Below are 27,676 nucleotides of genomic sequence, written 5' to 3'. Positions count from 1 at the left end.
CTCTAGCAAGCTTCCAAAGAGAAGTGAGCTTCTGCTGCCATTCAACAATTCAGGAACAAACTTCACAGAAGTCGACTTGAAAGTCCCAGTGGGTCTCAAAGCGTTCAAATTAGTACCAGAGAGGAAATGAGAGTGCTCACGCCCGGGATTTTAGTGTCCCCGATATATTGCTGCCCCCTTGTCTAATTTTTAGCCTGGACTAGAACCTGCATCGTGTTTTTAGCCTGGACCAGAACCTGCGTCATTACCAGCGGATTCCAAATAATGCCAGAGTGGATGCTACTTCTATGTTAAAGGAGGCTCTCCTATGTAGACTCTGATCCAGCCTAAAAGACGATGCAGGTTCTAATACAGGTTAAAACGATGATGCAGCCTCTGGTCCGGGCTAAAAAGTTGACGCAGGTTCTGTTCCTTGCTAAAAAGATGCAGAAAATTGTTGGTGACGCTAAAACCCCGAGCGTGAGCACTCTCATTTCCGCTCTGTAAGTACACGAGAAAACAGATGGGACTTACAAGTCCCATCGTTAAATAAAGCGTTAATATTCCGGCCCCTCCAATAAGAATCCGAACGCTGGTGCGACGTTTCGAATACGGTGGACGAGCTTTGGTCTCGGTCGATCGTGATTCTCGGCGACTGTTGTGAGATCGATTGCTAATTGTGATCGGTGATGTTTCAGGGTGCCGAGGAAGCGGAGTCAAGTCCGGTGGAGGAGTTGTCGTCGGCGTCTCCGTCGACGAAGGAGGACGTCTCCTCGTCGCCGACCGCAGCAACGGCGGTTAGCAGCCTGGGCGAGGCAGAGGCAGAGGCAGAGGCAGAGCCAGAGGAACCCACTCCCCCTGCACCCACTCCCGTCCCTATCGACGAAACGAAAGAAGAAAAATTAGTTGAGGTCAGTCCAGCCGGTGGTCAGTTCATACCGGACCCGGTAGAAGTCTCCGTTTTCCGTTTTCAGACAGTCGCTACTACGCCGTCGTCTATCATTGAGAGGAAAACCAGTGAGGACATTCCTTCCCTGCCACCGTCCAGTCCACCACCGACGCCCATAGACCCGTCGCCGTTGCAGCAGGCTCAGCAGGCTCAGCAGGCCGCGGCTACCGCAACATTGCTCGCGGAGGCCCTCAAGTTGCCTGCCGAGGCTGCTGCCGGCGCAGACAATTTCGTTGCACCGCCGATAACAACAACACTACCCGTCCTATCCTCCACCTGTCCACCTGAGCGTGACGAATCACCACCCTCGACAACACCATCACCATCACCACCGTCACCGTCACGATCGTCACCTCTGTCACCTCCGTCACCGCCGTCCGCAGAATCTCGCGATCTCACCGCTGCACCCCAAATACCACACGTTTCACCCCTAGACGAATCCCGAACAGAACAAACCACCCCGGCTCCCGCGAAGCTAGAGGCTCTGCCGGTGGTAGACACGTTCGTCTTCGTCGATAACGTCCCAGAATCGTTCTCGGACCGCGAGCAGAACAAGCTCGTCGAACAGATTACCTCCCCTCCGGCCGAGCAGAAAGAGCAAGTGCCACCGGAAGAGGAAATGGCAGAGGCGCGGCCCCCGCTCCAGGAAAAATCACCGGAACAGAAGACAGTCTCCGCGGAACAAAAAGAGGAAGTCGTCGAGCAGCCGATACAGTACGTAGCCTGCGAGCTAGGTAACGCCGCTGTGAAACCCGCCGAGCAAGAACACGTTCACGAAGAAAAGACACCGACCAGAGACGTCGAGGAGCCGATCGAGCAAAAGATCGTCGCGACACAGGAGCAGCAGGTCTCCCAGGAGGAGCCAGCAAACGAGCCAATAATCGAGCCACCGATCGAACCAGCGATCGAACCAGCGATCGAAACAACGATCGAACCAGCGATCGAACCAGCGACCGAAACAATGATCGCACCAGCGATCGAACCAGCGATCGAACCAGCGATCGAACCAGCGATCGAACCGTCGATCTCGATCTGTGATTCGGTGGTAGACTCGGAGGAGGGTCCCATGCCGCTGTCGGAGGAGACGCTGGTCGTAGCGAAACCGGCCGTCATCATCCCAGAGGACGAGGAGCCGTTGTACAGGAAATCCGTGGAAACGATCCCCGAGACGGAGGAGAAACCGGAACTAAAGAAGATGGACGACGACGTGGTCGTCGTGCCCGCGGAGAAGGAGCCTCTCGAGGAGGAGGTCTCCGCGAAAATTGAAGCGATCCCGATCGATCCTGAGGAACCCACGGTCAAGGGCGAGGTGGAGAAGAAAAACCATCAGGTGACAAACATGTAACAACCTCCTGGCATGGATCCAATCGAATAAAATTTTTGGTGGCGTCTCATTCCAAGTATCTCGTCATTACGGGTCCTCCGGACAGACGTATATATACCAATTACCTTTCTCTCTTTCTCCCACCCCCCCCTCTCTCTCTCTCTCTCTCTCTCTCTCTCTCTCTCAGAGAGACGTGGATGATCCCGGTTTATCCTATTCACCATCCAGAACCTGATCTCTTTCTCTTTCTGTCTCTGTTTCTTCCACACCCCCGTCTCTCCGACCCCCAAAAAGATTCGATATGTATATATCGTTCGGCGATACGGAAAAAAAGAAAAATCGACACGGAACGAACGCCCGTTCTTTATTCGGCGACGACGCGGAACGAGAACGAGACTGACGTCGACGTATGTGGGTTTTTGCACGAATCTCATCCGAACGAGTAACGTACACACGCACGTTGCTACTCCGAATGCACGGCCAAAAGGGATGAAAAACACCGTCGCCGATCGAATCCGATCGGCTGACCTTGCCCGCACCACAAAAACCAACCGTGTACAATCTCGTCTCTCCTACCGATCATCCTCTCGCGGCGAAAAATAAAAAAGGGTATCATCGTGTCTGCCGATACGCATCATTTCTACCCCCCGATGATCTCGGAGCAAAATCGCAACACGTTTCCCGGCCGTCGTCCACATGGGTCTCTCGTCAAATGCATCTCCTTCGTGATTAACAAAGAAAAACCCCTCTTCATACTCTGTTGGCTGACACTCGTGCACGCACACATAGTTACCTAAAAAAGAAAATATATATATATATATATGTATATATATACATGTATAATCTATCGATCCTTCCGACGCTTCCGTTCCATCGACCACCACCAAACAACGAACCACCATTACTGCCACCATATCACCTGTGTTGTTTGCCTCTTGGTTTTCTTGACGATCATTATTAACCACGACTTGTTATTCGAATCGAGGCGCTGAAAAGTAGAGCGTAATCCGTTTTTCTGTCTTTTTTTTTTCTGTCATTGATTGTTGGTGATCGTAGCTCGACACATAATATAGATACCAGAGAGACCACGAGCGGATATCATTGTGTATCGCTGTGCGTTGTGCGCTATAGTTACGGTGGCCATACTTCCTTGGAGGAACGACAAAACGGAAATTGTTTTGTTTCACAAAAACTAAAATTCAAGTTTTGTACTTTGTAATTCTTTTAAAAAATCGTAAAACTGTAATTCGTGTGTGGACGTTGCGTTTGGTTTAAATGCGTGCTTTCAATGATTCGATTTCTAATTGGGTTTTCTCACTGGTCCACGTATTGTTCATTAATGTTCGTTCAGTGACCGCATTAACACGTTGACTGCCATGTCACCTATATGTGGATGACGGAATTATTTGTCCTGGTTTTAAAATGAATTTTTACGTTAATATATTCACTGTACCAAATTTAATTGGGATCTGTGAAATGCAAGGAAGCTGGAGGACTACCCAATATCGTGCATTCAATTTTTTCAATTTTTATCTACGTTAATATATTCACTGTACCAAATTTAATTGGGATGTGTAAAATGCAAGGAAGCTGGAGGACTACCCAATATCGTGCATTCAATTTTTTTCAATTTTTATCTCATTAAATACCTTGCTTTGATTTTATGGAATTTTTGAGGTTTCTAGTTTGGCAGTCAAAGTGTTAAATAGGCGTAAGCAAAAATGGACGATGTTGACAGGACTTGTCATTTTGTATCGCCATTTTGGGATCTTTTCACTGCTGACGTAATTGTTAATATACGTTCCACTGATTTGCGTGCTCCAAGGTTCGAATTTATTTCAATTTGAAATTTCAAAGAACAAAATGGTCGATTTGGAGGTGGAAAATATAAAGAGCAGAGCAGCGAAGGACTGTCCTCTTGAAGAAAGGACGCTTATGGTCACCGTAACTATAGTCGAGAACCTAGAACACTCCAGTTTCCGTAGAGAAAATCTCACACGTTCTCTCTAACGCTGGAACCGCTGTCTGTCACTAATATATCACACGAAGTATCCTGTTTTAGAGCCCGCTCGACCTTAGAAACGAATAATAATCTCTCTTAGCGTGAATCTCATTGATAGACGTAAACAGCTTCTCTTTTGTCACGCGTCTTAGACGCGCTTTAACGACTACGATTAATATTAATATCGGAATAATACGGCATCATTATAGACGAATAACTTGTACGTGCGTGTCGAACTAGAGAGAACGCCTGAACGTTGATCATGGTCGCTCGAAAATTTCGTTTCAACATGTTTGTCGATGTATCCGAAAGTGTTTAGCCGTCGAGCGAAACGTACTCGGCCGTGTTCTCTCGTTTTTACTACGTTCGACGCGCACAATCTAGGCTGAGGGACCCAATTACTGTGGGGGTACCAATTACTGTGCCTACATTAATTACACTTACAGTCAAACCTGTTTTTGTGCGGTAGATAGGGACCGCACGAAAAAAAAATATTCAATTTCATAAATAGCTATAACAAATCATTTTTTACAACATCAATACAAAAAATCGCACAAAAAAGAAATCGCACAGAAAAGGACCGCACAAAAAAAGGTTTGACTGTATTTTTAAAGCATAATCAAAAGAAATATTACATTTTTCTCGTTATAATCAGTTAATATGTTATACATCTCTTTTTTAATATCCATTGTGCTTTAAAAATGAGTATAAAAAGTACAAAATAGATATGAAATTTTGTTCGTTATAATCAGTTAACGAGTATGTTAGATATCTCTTTTTTAATATTCGCCATGCTTTAAAAATGAGTATAAAAAGTACAAAATAGATATGAAATTTTGTTCGTTATAATCAGTTAACGAGTATGTTAGATATCTCTTTTTTAATATTCGCCATGCTTTAAAAATGAGTATAAAAAGTACAAAATAGATATGAAATTTTGTTCATTATAATCAGTTAATATTCCATATGTTAGACATCTCTTTCTTAATATTCGCCATGCTTTAAAAATGAGTATAAAAAGTACAAAATAGATATGAAATTTTGTTCGTTATAATCAGTTAACGAGTATGTTAGATATCTCTTTTTTAATATTCGCCATGCTTTAAAAATGAGTATAAAAAGTACAAAATAGATATGAAATTTTGTTCATTATAATCAGTTAATATTGCATATGTTAGACATCTCTTTCTTAATATTCGCCATGCTTTAAAAATGAGTATAAAAAGTACAAAATAGATATGAAATTTTGTTCATTATAATCAGTTAATATTGCACATGTTAGACATCTCTTTCTTAATTATGCTTTAAAAATAAGTATAATTGATATAGGCATAGTAATTGGTACCCCCGCAGTGATTGTAGTCCTGTACCCTAGCCATCGATAACTATCATGCTCTTTTCCGTAATTGCATCCGTTGTGTCGTCAGCATCTTGTATTGCGCATGCAGAGTTTTCTTACACGCGGGGTTTCAACTCGAGCAGAGGGTTTCCACGATTCTTTGGGCTGTCCGAAGCATGAGGAACGATTCCGTCCGGTTTCTCGTCCGTTTCCTCTGCGATTCCTCGTCTGCGAAACCAACCATCCCGTTCACGGTCACCATGTTTCCTGTAACGATCCGGCAGTGAACGTCCAATCAGAATTATTAGTGCCGCTCGACCCGATGTTCGCCATTTCGTCGACGATTTCCAGAAGACACAAAGCAAAAAGCAAACTTTGTCCAAGCGTCGTTACACTGGGTTTACGGGACCCGTTAAATATGGCGGGTTCTACTATTTTTAATTCACGATTATTGTAAAGATAAAACTTTATTTCTGTGTGTATATATTATATTGAAGAATTGCTAAACACTTTGACAGACACATCCTTGTTATGTTTATAAAGTAACGTAAAGGAGTCACCTGTCCGTGAACCCAGTGTTCAAGCGATTCCAGCAAACTGTTATTATTACGTAGGAACATTGGACGACAGTGACCTACTGCATATCGGAAGCCTGTGTTATCCGTTGAGTTACGTACCATTAATTGGATTGCAAATATTCTTCGAAACAATTTTCAATCCACAGATTTTCAAGAGCTACAGGCAAAGAACATGTTGCCGCAAGGCTCCAAATGATTTCAAATCCCAGAAGAATCGGTTCGATTATGTTATTAGAAGTAACATTAGACGTTACAAGTAATTTCTTGGCGCACGCTTGAGATTCGTTAAGAAATGCTTAGCAGCGTACCACAGGCTTCCAAGAACTACTGAACACCCTGTGTAGAACGCGTTGTCGCGTGGCTCTGAAAATTCGATCGCACGCCACTGTGGTACCAAACCGACGATTCCCGAAGTCTAAATCGTTCCCATACTTTGGTTTTGCAGTACGAAGGTCCGGAAAGGGAATAGTATAGTATATAAACACCTCTTGTACAAAGGAATCTAATCGAGGAACGCAGAGAAACGGTTAACGGATCCCGGGGGGGGGGGTGGTTTTAGGGGATCGTGTTTGGACCCCGTTGGTTCCCCGCGAGTGACCCGACGGAATCGACCTTTACGTTTTTTGTCCTCGTAGCATGCTGGGCTTTGGACTTGCCGCGATCGTCGCGTTCCTTATGATAGTAGTCGATGCGACAATCCTCTAACCAGCACACCTGTGTTTTGCAGAGCACTACCGAGTCCGAGGCATCGGTCGAAAAGAATCTGGCCCAGGACGAGACGACGGAGAAAGCAGAAGAGAAGGTCGTCGTCGTCGCGCCTGCAGCCGTACCCGTCCCCGTCTCCAACCTCGTGGAGACGCCTACTCCTCCGCCAGCCATCACCGAAGACGTTGCCTCGGTGGCCAAAGTAAATACAACATTCTCCTCGCTCGATTCTGATAATTAACTCTTCCGGTTCGACGAAACCATGGAACACGGCTCTTAGTTAGCGAGCAGTGGCGTTGCGCTCGCGCCATCAGCTTTCAGTGTCACCTCTGGAATCGGCGAGGACGCTTCCCCGAGCTGTGTCCACGCCGAAGCAACTTTTCGCCGCCTCTGGTTCTTCTTTTAAGAAGGTGGACGATGCTCGACGTTGCTTCGGTGTGGACGTAGCTTTACGAGTAGACTGCAGACTCTAAACCGAAACAATTTCGTTAGTATGAACTTGAACTGTTAAAAACTGTCTACCGTAACGCCATTCAGCGCGAACTGAGACTCTATCTGATGGAACCAGACGGCTTGGCTGTTCCGGCCAAAACGGCGGCACACTTCCGGCATCGCACTATTGTTATTCGCGTTGTCAGGATTCATATCGAATGTCTATCAGCACTTTGTGTCCAAAGAAAATAAACACTATATTACACTACTAACTAAAAAATTGTCCGCGAACACTATGTCTAATTCGCACAGCACGAGGATCACGTCGGATAGTGACCAATGTGGGTAGGGTCTATTTATAATCAACTACACTTTGGTGGCGAACTTATTTTAATCTCTATATGTACATGTAATGTTCGCGACTGTACAAATTACGCGAGCTATCTTCTGACTGTATCTCTGAATCTCTGTATCTCTGAAAGTCATGTAAAACTTGGGTGTTAAAAGCGGGTATCCAATAACTTAGTGTAAGTATATATAGAATCAGTTTCTATAATGGGTTCCATACGTTCCTGTAAGTCAATGTTCTCTTGATTCTCTGAATTTGGTTTATTGTGTATTGCAGAAATTGGGTAAAATAAGGTACTAGTTTTGACATAATATGTGAAAAAATTAAATAAATCGTTCAATCCATTTATTATTTATACAACGAAAATGAAATTGAGTGTGGACAAAATGATAAGGCACTTTGAATATAAAATAACAAAAGTATTAAAATGAGATAAGATTACATAGTTTTTTTACGTTTTAGTAATGTGTCGACTGCCCTTGACGTTGTACCACTTCAATCATTCTTCTTGGTAAACTTCTGTACAGATCCTTTATATAATTTTGATCCAAGCTTTCCCAAGCTTCTGAAATTGCATATTTCAATTCGAACGCTGTATTATACTGCTTTTCACCTTCATATAATGTTCGGCTGAGTTTTCCCCAAACATTCTCGATAATACTTAGGTCAGGAGACCTTGCTGGCCAATTTAAAACCTTTACATTTTCCGTTTCAAAATAATTTTTTACTATGCGAGCGGTATGCACAGCTGCATCATCTTGCTGAAATATATATTTTGTCCCAGCAATTCTGCGAGCGTAAGTCTCTATGTGTCTCTTAATTAAATTTAAGTAATCAGTACTATTCATACGGCCTTGAATAAATTCTATTTTCGTGTTTGCTCTATAGCCGATACCTGCCCATATCATTACTCCACCACCACCACATTGTCGCCGACTTAATACCCTTTGCTCCTTTCTTAAATCGTGGAAATAGTATTTATATCCATCTGGACCATCCAAATTCAGTTTTTTTTCATCCGTGAATATAATTCGTTTCCACTGGTTTTTCCATTCAATATGCTCTATTGCAAAACTTAATCGGACATTCTTATGTTTGTCTTTCTTCCGTTTCTTCCGTTTTAAGTAGCTTGTTTTTTGAATTACTCTTTTCACTGTTTCAATGGATACGTTAACTCCACAATCCACTGCAATTTGTCGAGGCGCAAGTCCAGAATTCGATGCTTTTCTCAAAATTAATCTTTTTTCCCTTGAAGAAAGGGCTGTAGGTCTTCCCTTCGACTTCTGTTTCCCATATTTTTCGGGGTTTTGTAAAAAATTCTGTATAACACACCGACTTCTTTTTAGTTTTTTTGCAATCTGTACTTGATTTTCTCCATTGGACTTTAACTGGAGTATTTTAATCTTCTCATCTTCGCTTAACGCTTTTCCTCGTCCCATAATTTAATTTTGGGTTAAAAGGTTCTTATGTGTACAACGGTGCCTTATTAAGGTCGCCCCAAACAAGACGGGCAAGATGCCGAAGTTGTTCGAACGGCCGAAGTCGCTGTCCATAAGGACCGAGCGTACTGACAGGCCACTCGAGAGGCGCTCGACGGTCCTCGCAACAAAGGCCAAGTGCCGAAAACCGTAGAACTGTTTACTCCCCTCTACACCCCCGAGATGCCTATGCTGGAGCGTGTTGCCCACGGGCAACCCACATACATGATTGAGCAGCGTTAGAAATCTCTGCGGATACGGACGCAGTCACGGTGCAGAATTTACTGGAAAAATTCAATATTCGTGTATATCGCGATATGAAATACATTCCTTTTCCATAGAATGCGTATGATACTAAATGCGTATGTATATGAGGATGGAAATTGTTATTAATAATCATATAATAATAATTTCTATGCATAAACAATTTTGCAAGGCAAAAATTAAAAAATTGCGGCCAGGTAAGACCGGCGAAGTACGCGGCGTTCGGCGATTCAGGTAGCTAATTGCAAGTGCACCGACTGATCGACCGCTATTCACCGGCAGGCTTCGAAAAACCAATGTCCTTTGTACTATGGATGGCATTAACCTTTACTGTACACTCGGAGTGTACAACACCCTAACAACAGTTTAGGTAAAATATGTAAATGACCTTCCCCGTGCTCTTCTTTTCACTACGTGAAAATTTTTATTTTAGGACAGACGCTGTCGACCCTCACTTCAAAATGTCTAAAGAATATCCAGCAACTTAATGGACACAAAACAATAAATAGTTCGGAAAAAAACGGAATTTCAAACAGGAAGAATCGTAAAATGTGGCCATATTTTTTCAAATTTTTTAACACTTCAACCGATGGGAAAATTTGCAAAACAAAGATATTAGTAATATTTTTGCATTAGGAAATCACATTCTAATATAAAATGATAAATTATTTAAAAAGAACAGTCTTTTGCGATGGTGATTAAAAAAAGAAAATGTTTTTTATCTTTAATAATAACTGTGGTATAAAATGTGTTGTGTAGGCAGTTTTCGTAAAACTCATCCCAAATAGCAAACTTTGATGGTCCGTATCCTTTAAATAATTTCGAAGATTACAAAATGATGGCTCAATCTTTCAGTTTCATCCAAATTCGAAACATGGTCCCAAAAAAAAAGATTGAATTCACATGGAATGATCCCCTTCCTAATTTGGATATTTCCTTAAAAAAACATGTGTAATTTACGTATAACATAAGGATGTGTGATGCTGTTTCCCCAAACGACAGCGACGATTCCTATCCCCATGATGTTGTAGAGGAGAGATACCGATAGTTTACCTAAGGAGCTGTGGAGCCCCTAAAAACATTTTTTTGTGCCATGCACAGCAGGGAACGTGTCAACGTGCTCTCGAAAGGCCATCTGGACGTTCAAAGTTATGGCCCCAACGACGTCGGGGCGACGCCGGAAAGATTTCGAGCACGAAGACCAATTCCCGACCGGCAAATTTCTAGCCCGTATTCTTGAATCTGGCCGCCCAAACAACTTCGGCATCTTGCCCGTCTTGTTTGGGGCGACCTTTATTTTGTCCATCAGTGTAGGTCTGGAAAATGTCCACTCAAAAATAGCTTCGTCGAACGAGAGTCGTAAATTGCGTTGGCCGTTTGCACGAAAGAAAGACTCTTTTGCGTGCGTGCGACCGGACGCTACAAAAGTATAGAGAACTATTCTTGTTGTGTACGCGTTTTCTATTACTTGCTATAGTTAAACTCGCACTTCTATGCTTCGGTGAGTGGACTGTATTAAATGATGATGAACCGGAGGGTCAAGCGTATATTATATTTGATTACAAGAAACTGTAGGATCGAACCGACAAGATATTTACAAGAGTGACCTTTGCTTAGTGTCAATGTTACGCTAGTTCAGAATCAAGAAAAAATGCTCTCGTCCCGCCGCTCCGTCTTAGTATTTATGCCATACGCTGGGGCGTTTACACAACTGAACTATGGAATTTGATTCGTTGGAAAAAGAGGGTGGAGTTGACAATCATTAACCAGAATTTTTAGGGTGGGAGCAGGGGTCGTAAAAATAAATGGGAAATCCCGAATTTTCCTAACGGTCGTCCGAAGCGCATCTTCGAATGACCAACGCAGGTGTGACTGTAATTTTTATGGTTCGGGCCTAAGACCCTGTGCTACATGCTAATAAAAAACTAAATCCTCGGCCGGCAACGGTTCCTCGGACACTATTGATTGTAACCGAAATTTCGCTACGCGACAATTCTCTTCGAGGTTCAATGTTCAGGGGCTACTTTTGTCCCTCGTGTTATCATTATGTTCAGTTATTTATGCGATTACTAGACTGCGGATTTTATTATTCGAAAAGAAGTATAAGAGAATTGCAGCGTCTCGATACGTTAGTTTCCACCTTCTAGAATGATTAAAGAAGAAAGGAAATCCCTGAGTGGCCCCTGTCTGTTGCAAGTGCTGCGGGTAATTTTTATTTTGCATAACAATCCGCAGTCCAGTAATGATACATAACGATTCTACCGGTGCGTAAACGGAAATTAGCAGCACAGGAAAAGTCCAAGTGTAATTCCAAGTACGGAAAACTGAAAGCTGAAAGTAGTGATGGCGCTGCTCCTAGGTTCCATGGTTTCCGGCCATTTTGTTATGTCGTCGCAAATGATGATCGCCAGCAAATCGTTCGCGCTGCGTTTAGCGCGAGCGATTCCGAGGCCATTAACGATTCTCCGTTAGTGTCCGACGAAGAATAGAGTGCGAGGGGCCATCTGATCCGCCGGTCCTCCTCATGGATCGTGTAGATCCGATCGTGACGCAGGCATTAACTGATCCCGTTGCGTTGCTTCTGTTGCAGGCCGTCGAAGAGTTGGACATCAGCGATAAGGCTGTCGCGGCGGCGACAATAGAGTGCGCCACAACCGTAAGTGTTCCTGGATGATGATCATTAGGCTGCGGATCTTTCATGCAACCATAAATTTCCTTTGAGGTCACCCCGGGAGTCGCTAACTAGTTTCCTACAAGGCTCCGTAGCGAGACAATTACAGCGCAAAGGACTAATTTACCAGAACGATCGTTGTACGGGATTCCCAGTGTATCCTGAAGGAGATTAAAAGTCCTGTGAGACTTTCTTGACCCTTTGTCTAATTTTGTAACAGAACATTTTTATCCAACGATCGATTTTCGTGTGTTGATCCTTTGCAGTTTTAGTTTTTTCGTTCAATACATAGATGGGAGTTTTTGTAATGGATGCATGAAATCCGCGGTCGACCGACGAGATTATGGTTGCTGATTTCAATGGGTTCGTTTCGATTGTTCGCAGGAAATCGTCGCGGACGGGCCCTACGAGAACAACGTCAACGAATAAACGCCCCGCCCAACCAAATTGTAATTTATGGGGAGAAGAATGTTTTTTTGTCACGTTAAAACCAAAAAAGTATATTATATAGATGTGTATATTTGGACCATTCCTGCAAACCTAACAGCAAAACAAATGAATGTTCTTTCGTCACGAGCAGCAACAACCATAAAAAACAAAAAAAAAAAGACACTTTATAAGTAGGCCTATTAATAATTATTAGACGGCAGTTCGACGGCTGGGCGAATGAGGGAGAATGTCCACGAAAATGGCTACGGTCGTGTATCGTCGAGGATTGAGAGAGAGAGAGAGAGAGAGAGAGAGAGAGAGAGAGAGAGAGAGATAGAGAGAAAGAGAGTGAGAACGAGGTTTCGCGTAGGGCGAAACAAGAATGAAACGGTCGCTTCCGAGAATGTGTGTTGTCTTTCGATCAGTGTTGTTGCTGGTAGTAGGTTCAGGGCCGAGTGATTTTCTACTATTATACAATTTTTTATCCGACGCGATTTATCCTATGCGCGAACAAAATTTTCGCGCGCGCTCGCGCAAATCGAAAAAACAAATCTCTGCCATTGTTAACTAAGCTAAGTCGAACCGCGTGCGGCCGTCGCGCAACAAGCAGATCTCGAAGGAAACACGAGAAGAACATTGTTCGAGGAAGAAGTACTCGTCGGATCGCCTCCTCCTGATGCGGTAACGAGTGTGTGATTGAGAGGGTAAAAGAGAGAGAGAGAGAGAGAGAGAGAGAGAGAGAGAGAGAGAGAGAAAGAGAGTGCAAGGAACGAGAGAGAAATGTAACAAAGATCAAGGACTGAAAGGGTAAGTCGTGCGTGTGTGAGAGAATCGAAGAGTAAGGGGGAGAGAGCGCGCGAGAGAGATAACTGAGACAATGAGAGAAACGAGAGAGAGAGAGAGAGAACGGAGAATAGAATGGAGAATTCGGTGTGTGTGTGTTATCTTCGCCAAGACACGTGGACGCCGTGAACAGAGGGCAAGAAACAGATAGTGACGGGCGGGGTGAGGAAAAAAAGATGAATTAAAAGAATAACGTCGAAGCGGACGAGTAATGAAACACTCGGATCGCGATTCTCAAGGACAGTCGACGATTATTTTGCTCGTATTTCATTTGCAGTCCTCGGTTCCTTTTTTTTTTCCTTTGGGTAATTGTACAATCGAGAGAGGTTTTTTACATTGTAACGAGGAACCGCACACACTTTCTACGTATGACTTTGGTACGCGCGAGCACACTCACACACATATACACACACACACACACACACACACGCATACACACGAGAGAACGAGGTACACGTCCGCGAACAACTATACAAGGACGATTTTTTTCACAGGCGGGGATATAGAGAGAAAGAGATTGACACGTACGCACACCCGTACGCGGCCACAGAAAACGATCACACACGCGAGATAAAAATGAAAAAAGCATGGTATGAATAATAGTAATTAATAATAATTAATAATAATGATAATAATAATTTAAAAAGGAAAAAAAGGTAACACAGACACACACGCACACACGCTGACGGACACGCACACACGCGTACAGACAGAGAATCACACACGAAAGCATACACAGTAAGTTGAGACAAGAATGTAAGTGATATATAATCTCTCTTAGACATAGAGGAAGCGTTTGTGTAAATTCGGCGTTCGTTCGAAATGCTACTTCTCCATATGAGAAACTACTTACGAGGAAGCCTATTCGTAATTTTATTGTAATCATTAATTTTTAAAAAAAACAAAAAAAAACTGTATCGCCTAACTACGATTTATAAGACATTGCACAATTTTACCAGCCGAGAGAGAAAGAGAGAGATAAAAAAGAAAACAACGGATTCGTTCGCGTACGGATCATGCGCCCATCGAGTGTAAATGATAATTAAGGTAAAGTTAAACAAAAAAATGAAAAAGAAACGAAAATGCGCATTACATATAAATGCTCAAAAATCTCAGAATAACTTGTAAGTGTTAAAAAAAGGAATAAAGAAACGAAAAAGGATAAAAGATGGAGCGAGCGTTTTCTTTGTGCCCGCGACCGGCATTGATTTTTAAACGATATATATTATTATTATTAATGATAAGGAGAAAGAGGTTGACAGGAGATTCGGGATAATAAATGAAATATATTATTATCACACTTTGAATAAATATATATTAATGGTTAAGTATTACATGTGCATTGCGCGACAGCGTAAATGTGACTGCCTTCATCTGAACAAAGACGAACAAAAGAACTGTTTGAATTTTATGCGACACGCACGCACCCGTCTACTACACATATGCGCATGTCGATAATGTAGGGATCCATGTATTGTCCGGATTCTCTTACATTTTCTTACACCCCTCCTATCGACATGTGCCTCAAACACAAATGTCATCTTGCATTGCTTCCAAACACAAATACAATTTAACTTAAATTTAACATTCTTATACATTGTTCGTGTTTGCATTTACTCAACGACATAGTTAATATATCAGCAGGCATGCGATCCGTTTGCAAATACTAAATAATAATGTCCCCTTTTTCTACTAGTTCCCGAGTGAAATGATAATTTATATCAATATGCTTGCTGCGCTTATGAAACTTAGCATTCTTTGATAATTCTATTGCGCTTTGATTGTCGCAAAATACAGTAATAGGAGATTTTACATATTTTTCAAAACCCATATGGCTTAACAATCGTTTAATATAAATAATTTCTCGTGAGGTTTCTGAAAGTGCGACATATTCAGCTTCCATAGTGGATAATGCGACCGAATTTTGTCTTTTTGACTTCCAGCTAATCGGACTTCCCGCTAATGTCATAACACAACCCGAACAAGATCTACGGTCGTCACAATCTCCACCCCAGTCAGAGTCTGTATAACCCCTAAGGCTTTCTTTATTTTTCTCGTAACTTAAACTGTAATGAGACGTAATCTTTAAATACCTCAAAATTCGCTTCGCAATTAACCAATGTTGTTTACCCGGGTTGCAACAGAAACGACTCAATGTATTTGCCGCGAACGCTATGTCTGGCCGCGTAGCATTAGCCAGATAAATTAAACCACCGACCAGTTCCCTATACGGTCGATTTTCCATTTCGCGTTTTTCATCTTCCGTTGTTGGACACATTTCCTTCGTAATCTTCAGGTTTGATTCAATCGGGGCTGATACACTTTTCGCATGTTCCATGTTGAATTTTTCGATCAAGTCTTTAATATATTTCTTTTGTGAAAGGCGTATTCTTCCGGTTGATCCTTCTCGTTGCACGTTCACTCCAAGGGTATTATGGATTTGACCAAGATCCACTATTTTGAACGCAGATTTCATTTTTGATTTAATTATATTAATCTTTTCGAGTTTCTTTGATGCCAAGATTAAATCGTCTACATATGCTACCATAATAACTCTGTCTTCATTCTTGCCTATGACATATACGCATGGATCTGCAGCCGTGCGCTTGCCTCCGATATTTTGTATGTAATTATCCAACTTTTTATACCATTCTCGCCCTGATTGCTTTAGTCCATATAGTGGCTTGAGCAATTTGCACACACTTTCTTCGTGTCTGGGCTCGACAAACATTTTGGGCTGTTCCATGTAGACTTCATCATGTAGTTCACCTTGTACATAGGCCGATGTTACGTCCATTTGGTGTATCTGCATTTTTGGTTGAAATTTTCCTGTCCTACGACCTTTATTTAAAGCGATTACCTTACTTCCGAATGTTCGGAAAAATCCAACGTATGGTTTCCATTTCTCCGTTTTTCATTTTTCTTAAATCGCTAACATTTAAATGCCCGTATCTCTGATGCCATTTATAGATATCTTTTCCGCGGTTTTCGTTAACTAACGACGCCTGTTCATTGCTCTTGTTTATTACGTACAGCTGGTCGTGTTTCATGGCCGTGAGAACCGTTGAACCATCTCTACGATTGATCGTTGCACGATTTTTATCGAATGTGACCGTGTAACCGTGGTCAGTAACCCTCGATACCGATAAAAGATTATTACGCAGCCCCGGAACACATAATGCATCCTTTAATTGAATAGACTTTGTCGTACGTTCGTTCAATTTAGCTTTTAAATTGATATCGCCCGCACCTACTGATTTTTCAAAATGTTTCGCGGCCGTGTATACACGCATTTGTTCTTTATCGTTAAGCGTCACAAAATCTTTCTCGTCATTGCACATGTGCCTCGTGGCACCGCTATCTGTATACCAAACTTTCGATTTTTCGATCGGTTCGACGTTACACGCAACCGCTGTCATCGCATCACTAACACTACTCGATTCGCTTTGTTTTGATTTACAATATCGACTCACATGCCCTATTTTTACGCAATTAAAACACTTCCCATTGAATTTTTGTGTATGTGAATATTTTCTCGGATCGTTTTTCGATTTTTCATACAATTGCTTCGATTGTTTATAACATCCCTTGGTTAATAACGAGTCACTTTTTTCGCATGTCGATAATGTAGGGCTCCATGTATTGTACGGATTCTCTTACATTTTCTTACAGAGGTAAAATTAAAAATTCTATAGTAAACCATTTTCATTAAATATGTTGTCCGTGAAATGATCTTTACAACGAAATTACATCGTTTTTTCGAGACAAGTTTTGGCGACGAGAGCGAACTTTTTTATTTAAACGAAGAGAGAGGGAGAGAGAGAAATGGAAGATAAAAAAAAAAGAAAAAACAATCCTTGAAACAACCGACTGATCACACTCGCAAAAACTATCGATCGTTGAATCCTGAGGCGTCGCCGACGCAAGCTTCCTCGTTTATTTATTTTGCGCTCCGGAAAGAAGGAAAAAAAGAACTACAAAATTATAAATGAGATCTTTGAGTCGAAGACGCCTCGGACAGAGAATAACAGTCTTCAGTATCTTCGATGAGCAGTTATAATAGTAATTAAACTATTCTACATTTATCTATAACCTATAATAAACTGTGAAACAAGTGTAAAATGATCAACCCCTTCATCAAATGAAAACCCTTCATCGCCTTGAAAAATCATTTCACTATGGATTCCACAGTGTTTATAAAAGTCTCCAGTTCGTCTTTATTTAATTCTAATCCCAATGTACGTCGTCCTTCCTTGTTCTCGACCATAAGATCCAGCTGAAGAAGAGGTTCTCTCACAGAAGCCAATTTACTCGATCCCATTACGAGCTGCAAACAGGTAACAACAATGTTATTCGCTGCAGAGCTGTTCTTGCAATAGAAACTAACGAAATTATTACCTTTAATCTCCAATCAAAGTCTATTAACGTTTCATATTCTTCTTTGGAATATTCCTTTAATAAAGCATTCATTAGCTGGTCCCTTCGCACTTTCAGGCAAGTTAGTATGCTTTGTTGAATGTGTTCTGGTAGCTCATGGTACTCTTGAGGCATCTAAACAACAGTGGAATTGTTTTATAAAAGATAGGCATTACGTTTCTAGAAATATGAAACTATACCTTCTCCTCGGACAGGTACAAACAAGCAGGATTCCGTAATAGAGAAGATATTAATTTGTAGGTCTCATCGTACTCTTCTCTGCTCCAATCTATACTACTTGCGAATCGATGATAAGACGGGCCTGGTCTACCACATATTTCGTCCACGCACGCATGCAACAACTATTATTATATTCGTCATTTGTTATCTACTAATTGTCACTAAAAATAATACACTTACAATACTAAGAACCGTCTTGAACCATACCTACCTCCTTCAAGACATGAACCTTGTCTTCGCTGAAGAGGTTAAGATACAAGGGCTGAGTAGTTTCCATGATTATTTGCGATAGTTGGCCCTGTCAATTTTTGTACGGTAAGTTAACTGGCGAACAGTTTGAGCGTTTTGCCGCTGCACGAATTGGCGCTATACGGCGATTTAGCAAAAGCAAATGAATATTGCCGGAATTTGCACTGTACCTTATGACATTTACGGCAAGAATCATTTGCGCGCAGATGAAGAAATGAACAAAAACGTTATTTATTATTTAAACAATTTTTAAATAAATAAATTTTTATAATGTATAGAAATTTGTATACTGCCACTCCACCTGCATCCGGAACAGCCGCTGCCAAGCTACATATTGTTGTATTTTGCTTATTTTTATTTCATATTTAATGTACAGTGAATAAAGAATATGTATCGTGTTTCCACACCCTATATGGTAATTTATTTGATAAAGAATAAAGAATGTTAGTTACAACAATTCGTGTGTTCTTTTTTCCCAAACCTGTATATTAACATTAGATATTAAAATTCTTAATTCGAAAATTCATGCCACCTCTTTTGCGATCATATTTGCCTAATAGAAATTCAAAAATTTTCCAAAAATCTCGAAAGTTAAAGACGCTCGAAATTTTTCGACACTTAGTAGTACAACCCAATGATAAGTCAGACATTCAAAAATTTTAGAATTTGATCTATTTTCAGATTTCTGAAATTTTGCCAACTTAAAAGTAGGGTAAGGGTGTTTAAATAATTAAGTCCGTGATGTTGTAATATATATTTTTATTTTATATTAAAAATGTACAAGTTCGCGCCGCATACATTCGATTAAAAAATGAATTGTACTCAAGAATTGTTGGTCAAACAGTGTTTTATTTGTTATCGATTAACTTTATTACATCGTAACTATATAAATCCCACAATAGTAATCGTTCGATTATTCCGTAGATACCGAGGGATGAAAAATGGAAATAGATACGCGTCTTTTCGCTGTAAAATAGGCAGTTTCGTGTCACGGACGTCGTCTTATGATATCGCGTGCACAACACGTTCCCGAATTGGTAGAATTCACACGACGGTAACTTAATATTCCTCTTCGTCTTCGGTGTTCGCAGCATCCTCTTGCACTTCACGGTAATCCAATTCCAAAGCTGCCAAATCTTCCCGGGCTTCAGAAAACTCGCCCTCCTCCATACCTTCGCCCACGAACCTACACAACAATTTGCACAACTTTAAAATACCAAAAGTACATCTAAATCTGTATCTTCAGAGATAAAAACGATCAAAAATTACCAATGAACGAACGCTCGTTTGGCGTACATGAGGTCGAATTTATGGTCGATCCGAGCCCAGGCATCTACTATGGCCGTGGTATTGCAAAGACAGCACACGGCTCTTTCTACCTTAGCGAGATCTCCTCCCGGCACTATGGTTGGCGGTTGATAATTAATACCCACCTGAACAATGCGAAACGAAAGTCCAGTATACAGAAGACAACTTGACAAGCTTTGAAACGATCTGTTCCGTCTGAAAGCTTAGAGTAGACTGACAAGGGGAAGGGACAGCATGTTTGTAGTGTTACAAAATGTTATTCGAATTGTTATCCGAAGAAATATTCGAAATTTCGTTGCCTCCCCCTAGTAAAAATGATGGTCTTGTGAACCTTGAAGCCAGTGGGACACCACTCGACGAAATGGACGTGTTTCTGCCGTTTGATCATGGCGATCGCCGCGTTCACGTCTTTGGGAACGACGTCGCCCCTGTAGAGCATGCAGACTGCCATGTATTTTCCCCTACGGGGGTCGCAGTTCACCATTTGGTGATTAGGTTCGAAGCAGGAGTTTGTGATCTCTGCCACGGTGATCCTCTCGTGACCGGCTTTCTCGGCGGATATGACCGGCGCGTACGTAGCCTACGAGCAAAACGAGCAACATTGTCGATCAACAACCCTATGATTTATTTCACAGTTGATAATAAAATGATGACCCGACGTTATGCGGAAAACTCACGAGAGGGAAATGAATTCGCGGATAGGGCACCAGGTTTGTTTGGAACTCTGTGAGATCGACGTTCAGGGCGCCGTCGAATCGCAGGCTGGCCGTGATCGAGGACACGATCTGTCCGATCAAACGGTTCAAGTTCGTGTAAGTCGGTCTGTCTATGTTCAAGTTACGCCTGCACAGCTCGTAAATCGCCTGCGGTGAACGATGAATCATTAATCAACCATAACAGGAGACAGAGTTATCTTTGTCCGCGGGGTTTACGATCGAGATTCACTGGGAGGGGTAAGTATCGAACGAGTATACGAACTTGATTATCAACTATGAAGGCCACTTCGCAGTGCTCTAAGGTCGGGTGTGTGTAAAGAATCGCATTGTACGGTTCCACGACGGCGGTCGATACCTGCACGAATTAGAAATAACTTTTTACAGAAATGTTATGTGCTGTGTGGTCGCTCGACGACGACTGAAAATCTTGCGCTTTCGATATTACCTGCGGCGCCGGGTAGATGCTAAAGGTCAGTTTGCTTTTCTTCGGGTACTCGGCTGACAGCCTTTCCATCAACAAACTGGAAAACCCGGACCCGGTGCCGCCTCCGAACGAATGGAAGATTAAAAATCCTTGCAGGCCCCGGCAACGATCCGTTAGCCTACGGATCCGGTCCAGTGTGATGTCCACGATCTCCTTCCCTGTACAAAGCGCAACGTACCCTATGCATTAAAAGCTCCCTTTGCTTCGTTTTCGAGATTCAAACGGAAGCGCGTAAGTACTAGAGCTAGTACCTTTGCCCGAGGCAAAGGTACATATAAGATATGGTAGATATGGTATCTTACATATCAGATACCCGAGTACTCGTGAGACACTCGGGTAGAGCAAAAATACCTGAGTACCCGGGTGCCCGAGTACCTCATGAGATCTCACAACTGGCTACTAATAAATAATCGAGTAAAATATATTGGGATATTGTCCATTTGTCCAATACTTGGTCACCCGGCGGACCCAGGAGGACTCGACTAATATTCGTATTATCTCGAGACAGAATCGAGTACTCGGATACCCGGCTATCTCATGAGATAATCGAGTGCTCGGGTAGCTAACTATCTCATGAGTAGACAGCGGATTTTGTGCATTTATGACAAAAATGAGTGGGTGCAATTTGAAAGAATAGGAAGATTAAGAGAACTTAAAAGTATAGATTTATTATTTCGAAGTTGTTGAAATCGTTAGAGAAAGAACGAAATTTCTAGTTAGTCTCTGTGTCTTGCAATTGGAGCGAACAATTTTTATTTTGCACAAAGATTCGCAGTCTACTCGTGAGATACCCGGGTACTCGGGTAGTATCTGATGGCTTACCCGAGTACCCGGGTACCCGGGTATCTGATAAGTCACAGCTCTAGTAAATACCTATCGTGTAATGTCCCCGCGCGTAATTGTTCGCGGCGTCTTCTTTCCCGGTGATCAGCTGCTCCGGATGAAACAGCTGCCTGTACGTGCCGGTTCGGACCTCGTCTGAAACGTCAGAAATGTCCCTCGGTTAGTATACATAGGGAAGCCGCGCGATAGATTGAAGGAGCTTGCCTACTACTGTCGGCTCCAGGTCGACGAACACCGCCCTGGGAACGTGTTTCCCATTGCCCGTTTCGGAGAAGAACGTGTTGAAAGAGTCATCTCCATAGCCCACAGTCGAGTCGCTCGGCATTTGTCCATCCGGTTGTATTCCGTGCTCCAAACAATACAATTCCCAGCAGGCGTTGCCCATTTGCACCCCCGCTTGCCCGATGTGGATAGATATACACTCCCGCTGCGAACATTTGCAAAAGTCGGGTGATTCGACGGCCCCTAATTTCTAGGATGATAAAAACAAAATAATGAACCGATTCTGGAACCGTTTCGGAGCCGATATGGAAACCAGAAATCATAACCGAAACGGTAGTTGTAGAACAGTTCTAGAACGGTTCCTATTTTTCCGAAACCATTTCAAACCGTGTCGTGTGTCCCTAGTTTTTATTAGAGCTAGTACCTTCTACCAGAGTATGTAAGATACCCGAGTACCCATGAGACAATCGAGTAGAACAAAAATACCCAGGTGACTCATGAGATAACCGAGTACCCGAGTACCCGGCTTTTTCGAGACAGAACCGAGTACTCGGGTACCCGGCTATCTCATAAGATAACCGAGTACTCGGGTACCCAGCTTTCTCGAGGCAGAACCGAGTACTAGGGTACCCGGCCTTCTCGAGGCAAAACCGAGTACTCGGGTACCCGACTATCTCGTAAGAAAACAGAGTGCTCGGGTACCCAGCTTTCTCGAGGCAGAACCTAGTACTCGGGTACTCGGGTACCCGGCTATCTCATGTGACAACAGAGTACTCAGGTACCCGGCCTTCTCGAGGCAAAACCGAGTACTCGGGTACCCGACTATCTCATAAGATAACCGAGTACTCGGGTACCCAGCTTTCTCGAGGCAGAACCGAGTACTCGGGTACCCGGCTATCTCATAAGAAAACCGAGTACTCGGGTACCCGACTATCTCGTAAGAAAACAGAGTGCTCGGGTACCCAGCTTTCTCGAGGCAGAACCGAGTACTCGGGTACTCGGGTACCCGGCTATCTCATGTGAGAACAGAGTACTCAGGTACCCGGCCTTCTCGAGGCAAAACCGAGTACTCGGGTACCCGACTATCTCATAAGAAAACCGAGTACTCGGGTACCCGACTATCTCGTAAGAAAACAGAGTGCTCGGGTACCCAGCTTTCTCGAGGCAAAACCGAGTACTCGGGTACTCGGGTACCCGGCTATCTCATGTGAGAACCGAGTACTCGGGTACCCGGCCTTCTCGAGGCAAAACCGAGTACTCGGGTACCCGACTATCTCATAAGATAACCGAGTACTAGAGTACCCGACTATCTCGTAAGAAAACAGAGTGCTCGGGTACCCAGCTTTCTCGAGGCAGAACCGAGTACTCGGGTACTCGGGTACCCGGCTATCTCATGTGAGAACAGAGTACTCGGGTACCCGGCCTTCTCGAGGCAAAACCGAGTACTCGGGTACCCGACTATCTCATAAGATAACCGAGTACTAGAGTACCCGGCTTTCCCGAGGCAGAACCGAGTACTCGGGTACCCGAGTACCCGCGAGTATCTCATGAATCACAGCTCTAGTTTTGATCGTATTTATTTCCAATAGCATACCATCTTCGCAATTCTGATATTGTCTAGTTCCTCCAGCTTGAATGATTGGCACAAACAGTCGGTTGAAAATTTATGGTTCGTTTTTATTGTACGCGCAAGGAACTCGATCGACGCGTTCTTCAGAAGGTTGTGCCGATAATATACGAGAGGAAAATAAAGTTTTTGTAGAACGTAGCGTGTATTGACAACCGACAAGGTAAAATTTAATTATCTTTTCCTTTCCAAGGCACAAAGGACGAATTCGGTTATTTCCGAGAAAATCCCACAAGAAATACTGGGACCGATTAAATTGTCCGCGGAGTTGCCGAGTGCCCCAGGTCAGCCAAGGGATGATCGTAAACTGACATGTTGATATCTTGTCGACATAAAGCGTTGTTACGCCTGTCATCGAGTCGCTAAGCCTTACCGCCTTGACCTGCCAATGTCTCCGATTAATAATTCAGCCATGTCCTAAAATCGAACGTCTCATCGTGTTACGGCCGCGTCTGGCCCGCGCGTTGCGCATAGACGACACCGATTGTCCTACAGACTTCCGATATGTATATCACGTCCTTTAGAACATGCCACGCGAAAAATCGATTTTATACAGGTTGACACACTGTAACCATAGCAGCTTGATCGAACACCGACGAGTGCGTGGCATGATTTTGCGATAGATAACATTTTTCAAATTCGCGAGAAAAAAAAAGGGCGCTGTTTCCTAACGATTCCACGGAAACCATCGTGTTCTAATTGTTACAATGGCCTCCCGGGACGTAAACATTTTTTTCCGAATCGTTTCCAGTTCTCCGAACAATTAATCCGCCGATTAGCTCCTACACAAATTGTTCGATTCGATGGACAAGATTTTGTCGACCGCGTTCGGTTCTCCAGAATGAAACTTTGCGAGTGAAACTCCTTGACATTTACGGCGTTTTCTAAAAAGAAATCTTAGCATTCGGTATAACCGGCGATTTATTATCGACAGTTGTTTGATCGGTCGATTACGCTAGAAGGATACACTTATGCATTTTAATCTCGGCGTCTGGCTATACCTGCTCGAGCCATATAATTTACTATTAAGTACCCGAGGTATTTTAGCCGTTATTACAAAAGCTATAGGCAGTTTACCGATACACAATTACATCTTTGACAGGATCGTTGGTATTACTATCTCCGAGTAATAAACGTCGCGCCACTTCGAAAAGAGAATTTAATTATAAATTATTCAACTTGCGAATTAAATATGAAATACAAATTTTACAGGGCCTATTGGCGAAGTTTCAAAATTTGCAATAAATTCTAGTAGAAACCACTCACCATCGTTGCTGATGTGAGGATAGGAAACGTGTCAGGACGTGCCGCGATGCAACCACTGTCTGCATTAGCGGACAGTCAGATCACTGCGATACGCCATATTAATACTCGCAAGTATATAATACCAGCTCCAGCCTTCGCAGGTGACAAACCCGAAGCTATAGCATTCGCACGAATTAGTGTATAGACTCGTGCACGAAGATTACGTTGGTGAAGGCAAAACAAACGTGACTCGCCCACCGAGATAGAACAGTTCTCACTTAGACTAAATGCGCAGTTGTTCGGTACATTATCTTTTTACTAACGATTCTGTATAGATAACAGGGAAATAGATTTTGATTTCAGTTTAACTGGCACGAATGTACCGCCGCACATCCAGCGGATTTGGTTCGAAACAGGCCAAGCGAAACATGTCCGCGAGTTCTGGGAAATTGTACAATAAAATCGAGAATAAATCCCGACATTGGTCTACGATATTTTATTATACAATATAAAAAGACGATAGTATAAAAATAACATTCGCATTGCATAGAATGACTTTGTTTACTGTTTCATTCTGGAATTTTTATTTCCTATTGCCTTTCGGACTCGACAGAGTAATTAACTGCACCCTTCGTGGGACTTTAGCGGGCACGGCCGATAGTGTGTCTGATTTTTTCTGCGAACCTTCAGCGTCAGCTTTTGTATTCACACTTTTACTGGTGCTATCTTCGCTATACACTAATTGAATATCCTCGGTCTCTTCGGTCACCGTCACGTCCTTCAACTTTTGTTCCAAGACCTTCTCTGTTTTGTTATTTCCATCAGACGCATTCTCTGAACTCTTGCTAAGCTCGCCAGCTTTCGCGCAAACCGAGATATCAATGTCCATCGCGTTAGAATCTGTGTCTATGGATGGACGTTTTGCACCGTTATCGGTATTACTCGATACGGAAGACTTTTTGCAATCGCTACTGTCGATGCGTTTCACCGGGATCTTATTTTCGTCTTTGTACTCGACGCCAAGCTCTCCTTTTTGGAAGTGTATGATAGAACAGTAGCCATCTGTTGACGACGCTACCAGTATTTTACCATCGCTTGACCTACAAAGATACAGCTTTATCAGATTCAAGTTCGGGTACTCTCGAGTGCTCGTGCTTATAAAGAAAATGATTATTATTCACCAAGAGACGTCGGTTAATCTGGTGTAATGTATATTCGATATCACGGCGATCGGTGATACCTGCTGCGTATCGTATATCAACACAGAATGCTGTGTAGCAACAGCGAACACTATCCTATAGGGTAGCGTTATCAGGGGGACTGGACCATCCTTTTGCAGTTCAAAGTAGATGGGACAACATCTCACGGCTATGGTGCTTTCATCTAAAGACGGTAAGAGCATAAGAGGCCTAAAAGTAAAATCGTCGATAAAACTCTGGAAGGGGAACAGTAAAATTTATCTGTAAAATGTGTTCATACTCTTTCAGATTGTGCCTTGAGAAGACTATGGTCGCATTGGATATCCTCTCCGTGGTCTCCAATGGATCTATTATACCGGATGGTACCATAATTAATTGTCCGTCCAAAGAGAATGTCAGTCTTCTAAAGAAAGACTTGAACGTATCGTCGTAAAACAGTCTTACTGTCTTGTCTTTCAATGGATGATCCGACGGTGTTGGAATTTTGGCTTTGTAAACCCTCTGCACTGTTTTCTTTGTACTTATATCGAACAAGCGGCACGTTCTGAAAATGTAATCGCATTAGATGCATTGGAAAGTAAATAAACGTGTCTCCACGAAAACTTACAACACACCTGTCCGTGCTTATCGTGCATATATACTGATTGCAAGGATCCCATGACACTCCTTGCACGAAACCTTTGTGTTCCGCCAATATGGCTGTAGAACGTCCTTTATAAATGTCCCATAAGATAGCTGTATTATCTACAGATCCTGAGACCAACATGTTAGAGTCTGGGGACCAACTGATATCGTAGACATCTTCCAAATGTCCCCTTAATACCTTCCAAGAAGCCCATTGCTCTGTATTCTCTTCGGAAATAACATGAAACTCGCAGTCTTCTTTTCGTTTCCACAAAACAATGGTTGACTCTGATGGTATAAAGCATAATTAAATCCTGGTAAATCTATAATTAATTCAATTAACTATATAAATACAAACCATCGTCCCCGGAAGCTAGAATCTCTTTCGAGGGTGAAAATCTGACGACGTTCACTGCTTTTTGATGTCGTTCCAAATCCGCCACGCATTTCACAACTGCACCACCGGTACTGTTTGTCGTTAAATACCATATCTGGCGAAAGAAGCAGACGATCACACGATTAATTATTTATAATATACATTTACTGTAATAATCAAAACATTACCAGAACGTGAGAATCCGCACCGCCGGTCGCAAGGCGCCAAAACGTTTCACCTTTCGATGTTTCATAAATTCCAGTCTGTACATCGATGCTCAGGACTGGATCACGATTGTGCCATGAAATTTCGGGAGTCGTGCACCACATAATGTTAATCAACAATTATAACAGACGATCGCGTACAACTACAATAACAATAACAACGAAGGGAACGACAGCGTCTAACCTTCAAGGTGTCACATTATTCCCGCCAAAATGGGACAACCTTTCAAGTCCAATCACAGTCAACTAGCTGTTGCCAATTGAATTCGAGCCAGATGATGGCTAGGCAAAGTGTATTCGTTCTAACTCCAAGACGATTCTTACTATTACGCACTTACTATTACACGAGTACACTTTGTTGTTCTTCGGCCAATAGCGATCCCCCACCATCGCACGTATCGTCGCTATTGGCCGGAGAATCATCTTAAAGTTAGAACAAATACACTTTGCCTAGCCATCATCCGGCGCGCGCGTACGGTATGTATTGAAACTTGAAAGATTCAAATTATTCAAATTATTGGAATCACTGACCGAAGGGCACTATGTATAAGATTATTCGTT

General features: G+C 42.6%; 4 protein-coding genes across 5 annotated transcripts in view; 1 reads left to right on the top strand and 3 right to left on the bottom strand.

Moving 5' to 3' along the window:
- The window catches only part of LOC143360541 (uncharacterized), a 154,408-nt gene extending 141,187 nt beyond the window's left edge, over window positions 1-13,221 (top strand). Inside the window, exons 5-9 of the mRNA XM_076799486.1 lie at window positions 678-890; window positions 954-2,258; window positions 6,899-7,078; window positions 11,990-12,055; window positions 12,455-13,221. Coding sequence (XP_076655601.1) covers window positions 678-890; window positions 954-2,258; window positions 6,899-7,078; window positions 11,990-12,055; window positions 12,455-12,499 — 1,809 coding nt within the window. The 3' untranslated portion in view covers window positions 12,500-13,221. The remainder of the gene's footprint in view (window positions 1-677; window positions 891-953; window positions 2,259-6,898; window positions 7,079-11,989; window positions 12,056-12,454) is intronic.
- Window positions 13,222-16,965: 3,744 nt separating this feature from the next.
- LOC143360542 (COMM domain-containing protein 8) lies at window positions 16,966-18,319 on the bottom strand. The gene is made up of 4 exons (XM_076799487.1): window positions 18,210-18,319; window positions 17,959-18,120; window positions 17,741-17,893; window positions 16,966-17,669 (listed from the first exon to the last, which is right to left on the bottom strand). The coding sequence occupies exons 1-4, from the start codon at window positions 18,273-18,275 to the stop codon at window positions 17,511-17,513; spliced, it is 540 nt and encodes a 179-aa protein (XP_076655602.1). The 5' UTR covers window positions 18,276-18,319; the 3' UTR covers window positions 16,966-17,510.
- A 757-nt stretch (window positions 18,320-19,076) lies between these two features.
- Window positions 19,077-24,851, bottom strand: LOC143360279 (tubulin alpha-1C chain). 2 transcript variants are annotated; one of them, XM_076798986.1, is made up of 9 exons: window positions 24,714-24,851; window positions 21,803-22,025; window positions 21,629-21,733; window positions 20,717-20,913; window positions 20,534-20,626; window positions 20,233-20,418; window positions 19,887-20,135; window positions 19,517-19,680; window positions 19,077-19,433 (listed from the first exon to the last, which is right to left on the bottom strand). In XM_076798986.1, the coding sequence occupies exons 1-9, from the start codon at window positions 24,714-24,716 to the stop codon at window positions 19,307-19,309; spliced, it is 1,347 nt and encodes a 448-aa protein (XP_076655101.1). In that variant the 5' UTR covers window positions 24,717-24,851; the 3' UTR covers window positions 19,077-19,306. The 2 variants fall into 2 exon arrangements, with proteins under 2 accessions (XP_076655101.1, XP_076655102.1); XM_076798987.1 differs by lacking the exon at window positions 24,714-24,851 and adding an exon at window positions 23,415-23,491.
- Window positions 24,852-25,161: 310 nt separating this feature from the next.
- On the bottom strand, window positions 25,162-27,362 carry Caf1-105 (chromatin assembly factor 1, p105 subunit). Its single transcript, XM_076798984.1, has 6 exons — window positions 27,080-27,362; window positions 26,874-27,006; window positions 26,506-26,803; window positions 26,172-26,435; window positions 25,874-26,101; window positions 25,162-25,792 (listed from the first exon to the last, which is right to left on the bottom strand). The coding sequence occupies exons 1-6, from the start codon at window positions 27,218-27,220 to the stop codon at window positions 25,276-25,278; spliced, it is 1,581 nt and encodes a 526-aa protein (XP_076655099.1). The 5' UTR covers window positions 27,221-27,362; the 3' UTR covers window positions 25,162-25,275.
- Between the last annotated feature and the right edge of the window lie 314 nt (window positions 27,363-27,676).

The sequence above is a fragment of the Halictus rubicundus genome, chromosome 13, assembly GCF_050948215.1.
Source record: "Halictus rubicundus isolate RS-2024b chromosome 13, iyHalRubi1_principal, whole genome shotgun sequence".
Classification (NCBI taxonomy): domain Eukaryota; kingdom Metazoa; phylum Arthropoda; class Insecta; order Hymenoptera; family Halictidae; genus Halictus; species Halictus rubicundus.
This window is presented reverse-complemented; position numbering and strand designations above follow the sequence as displayed.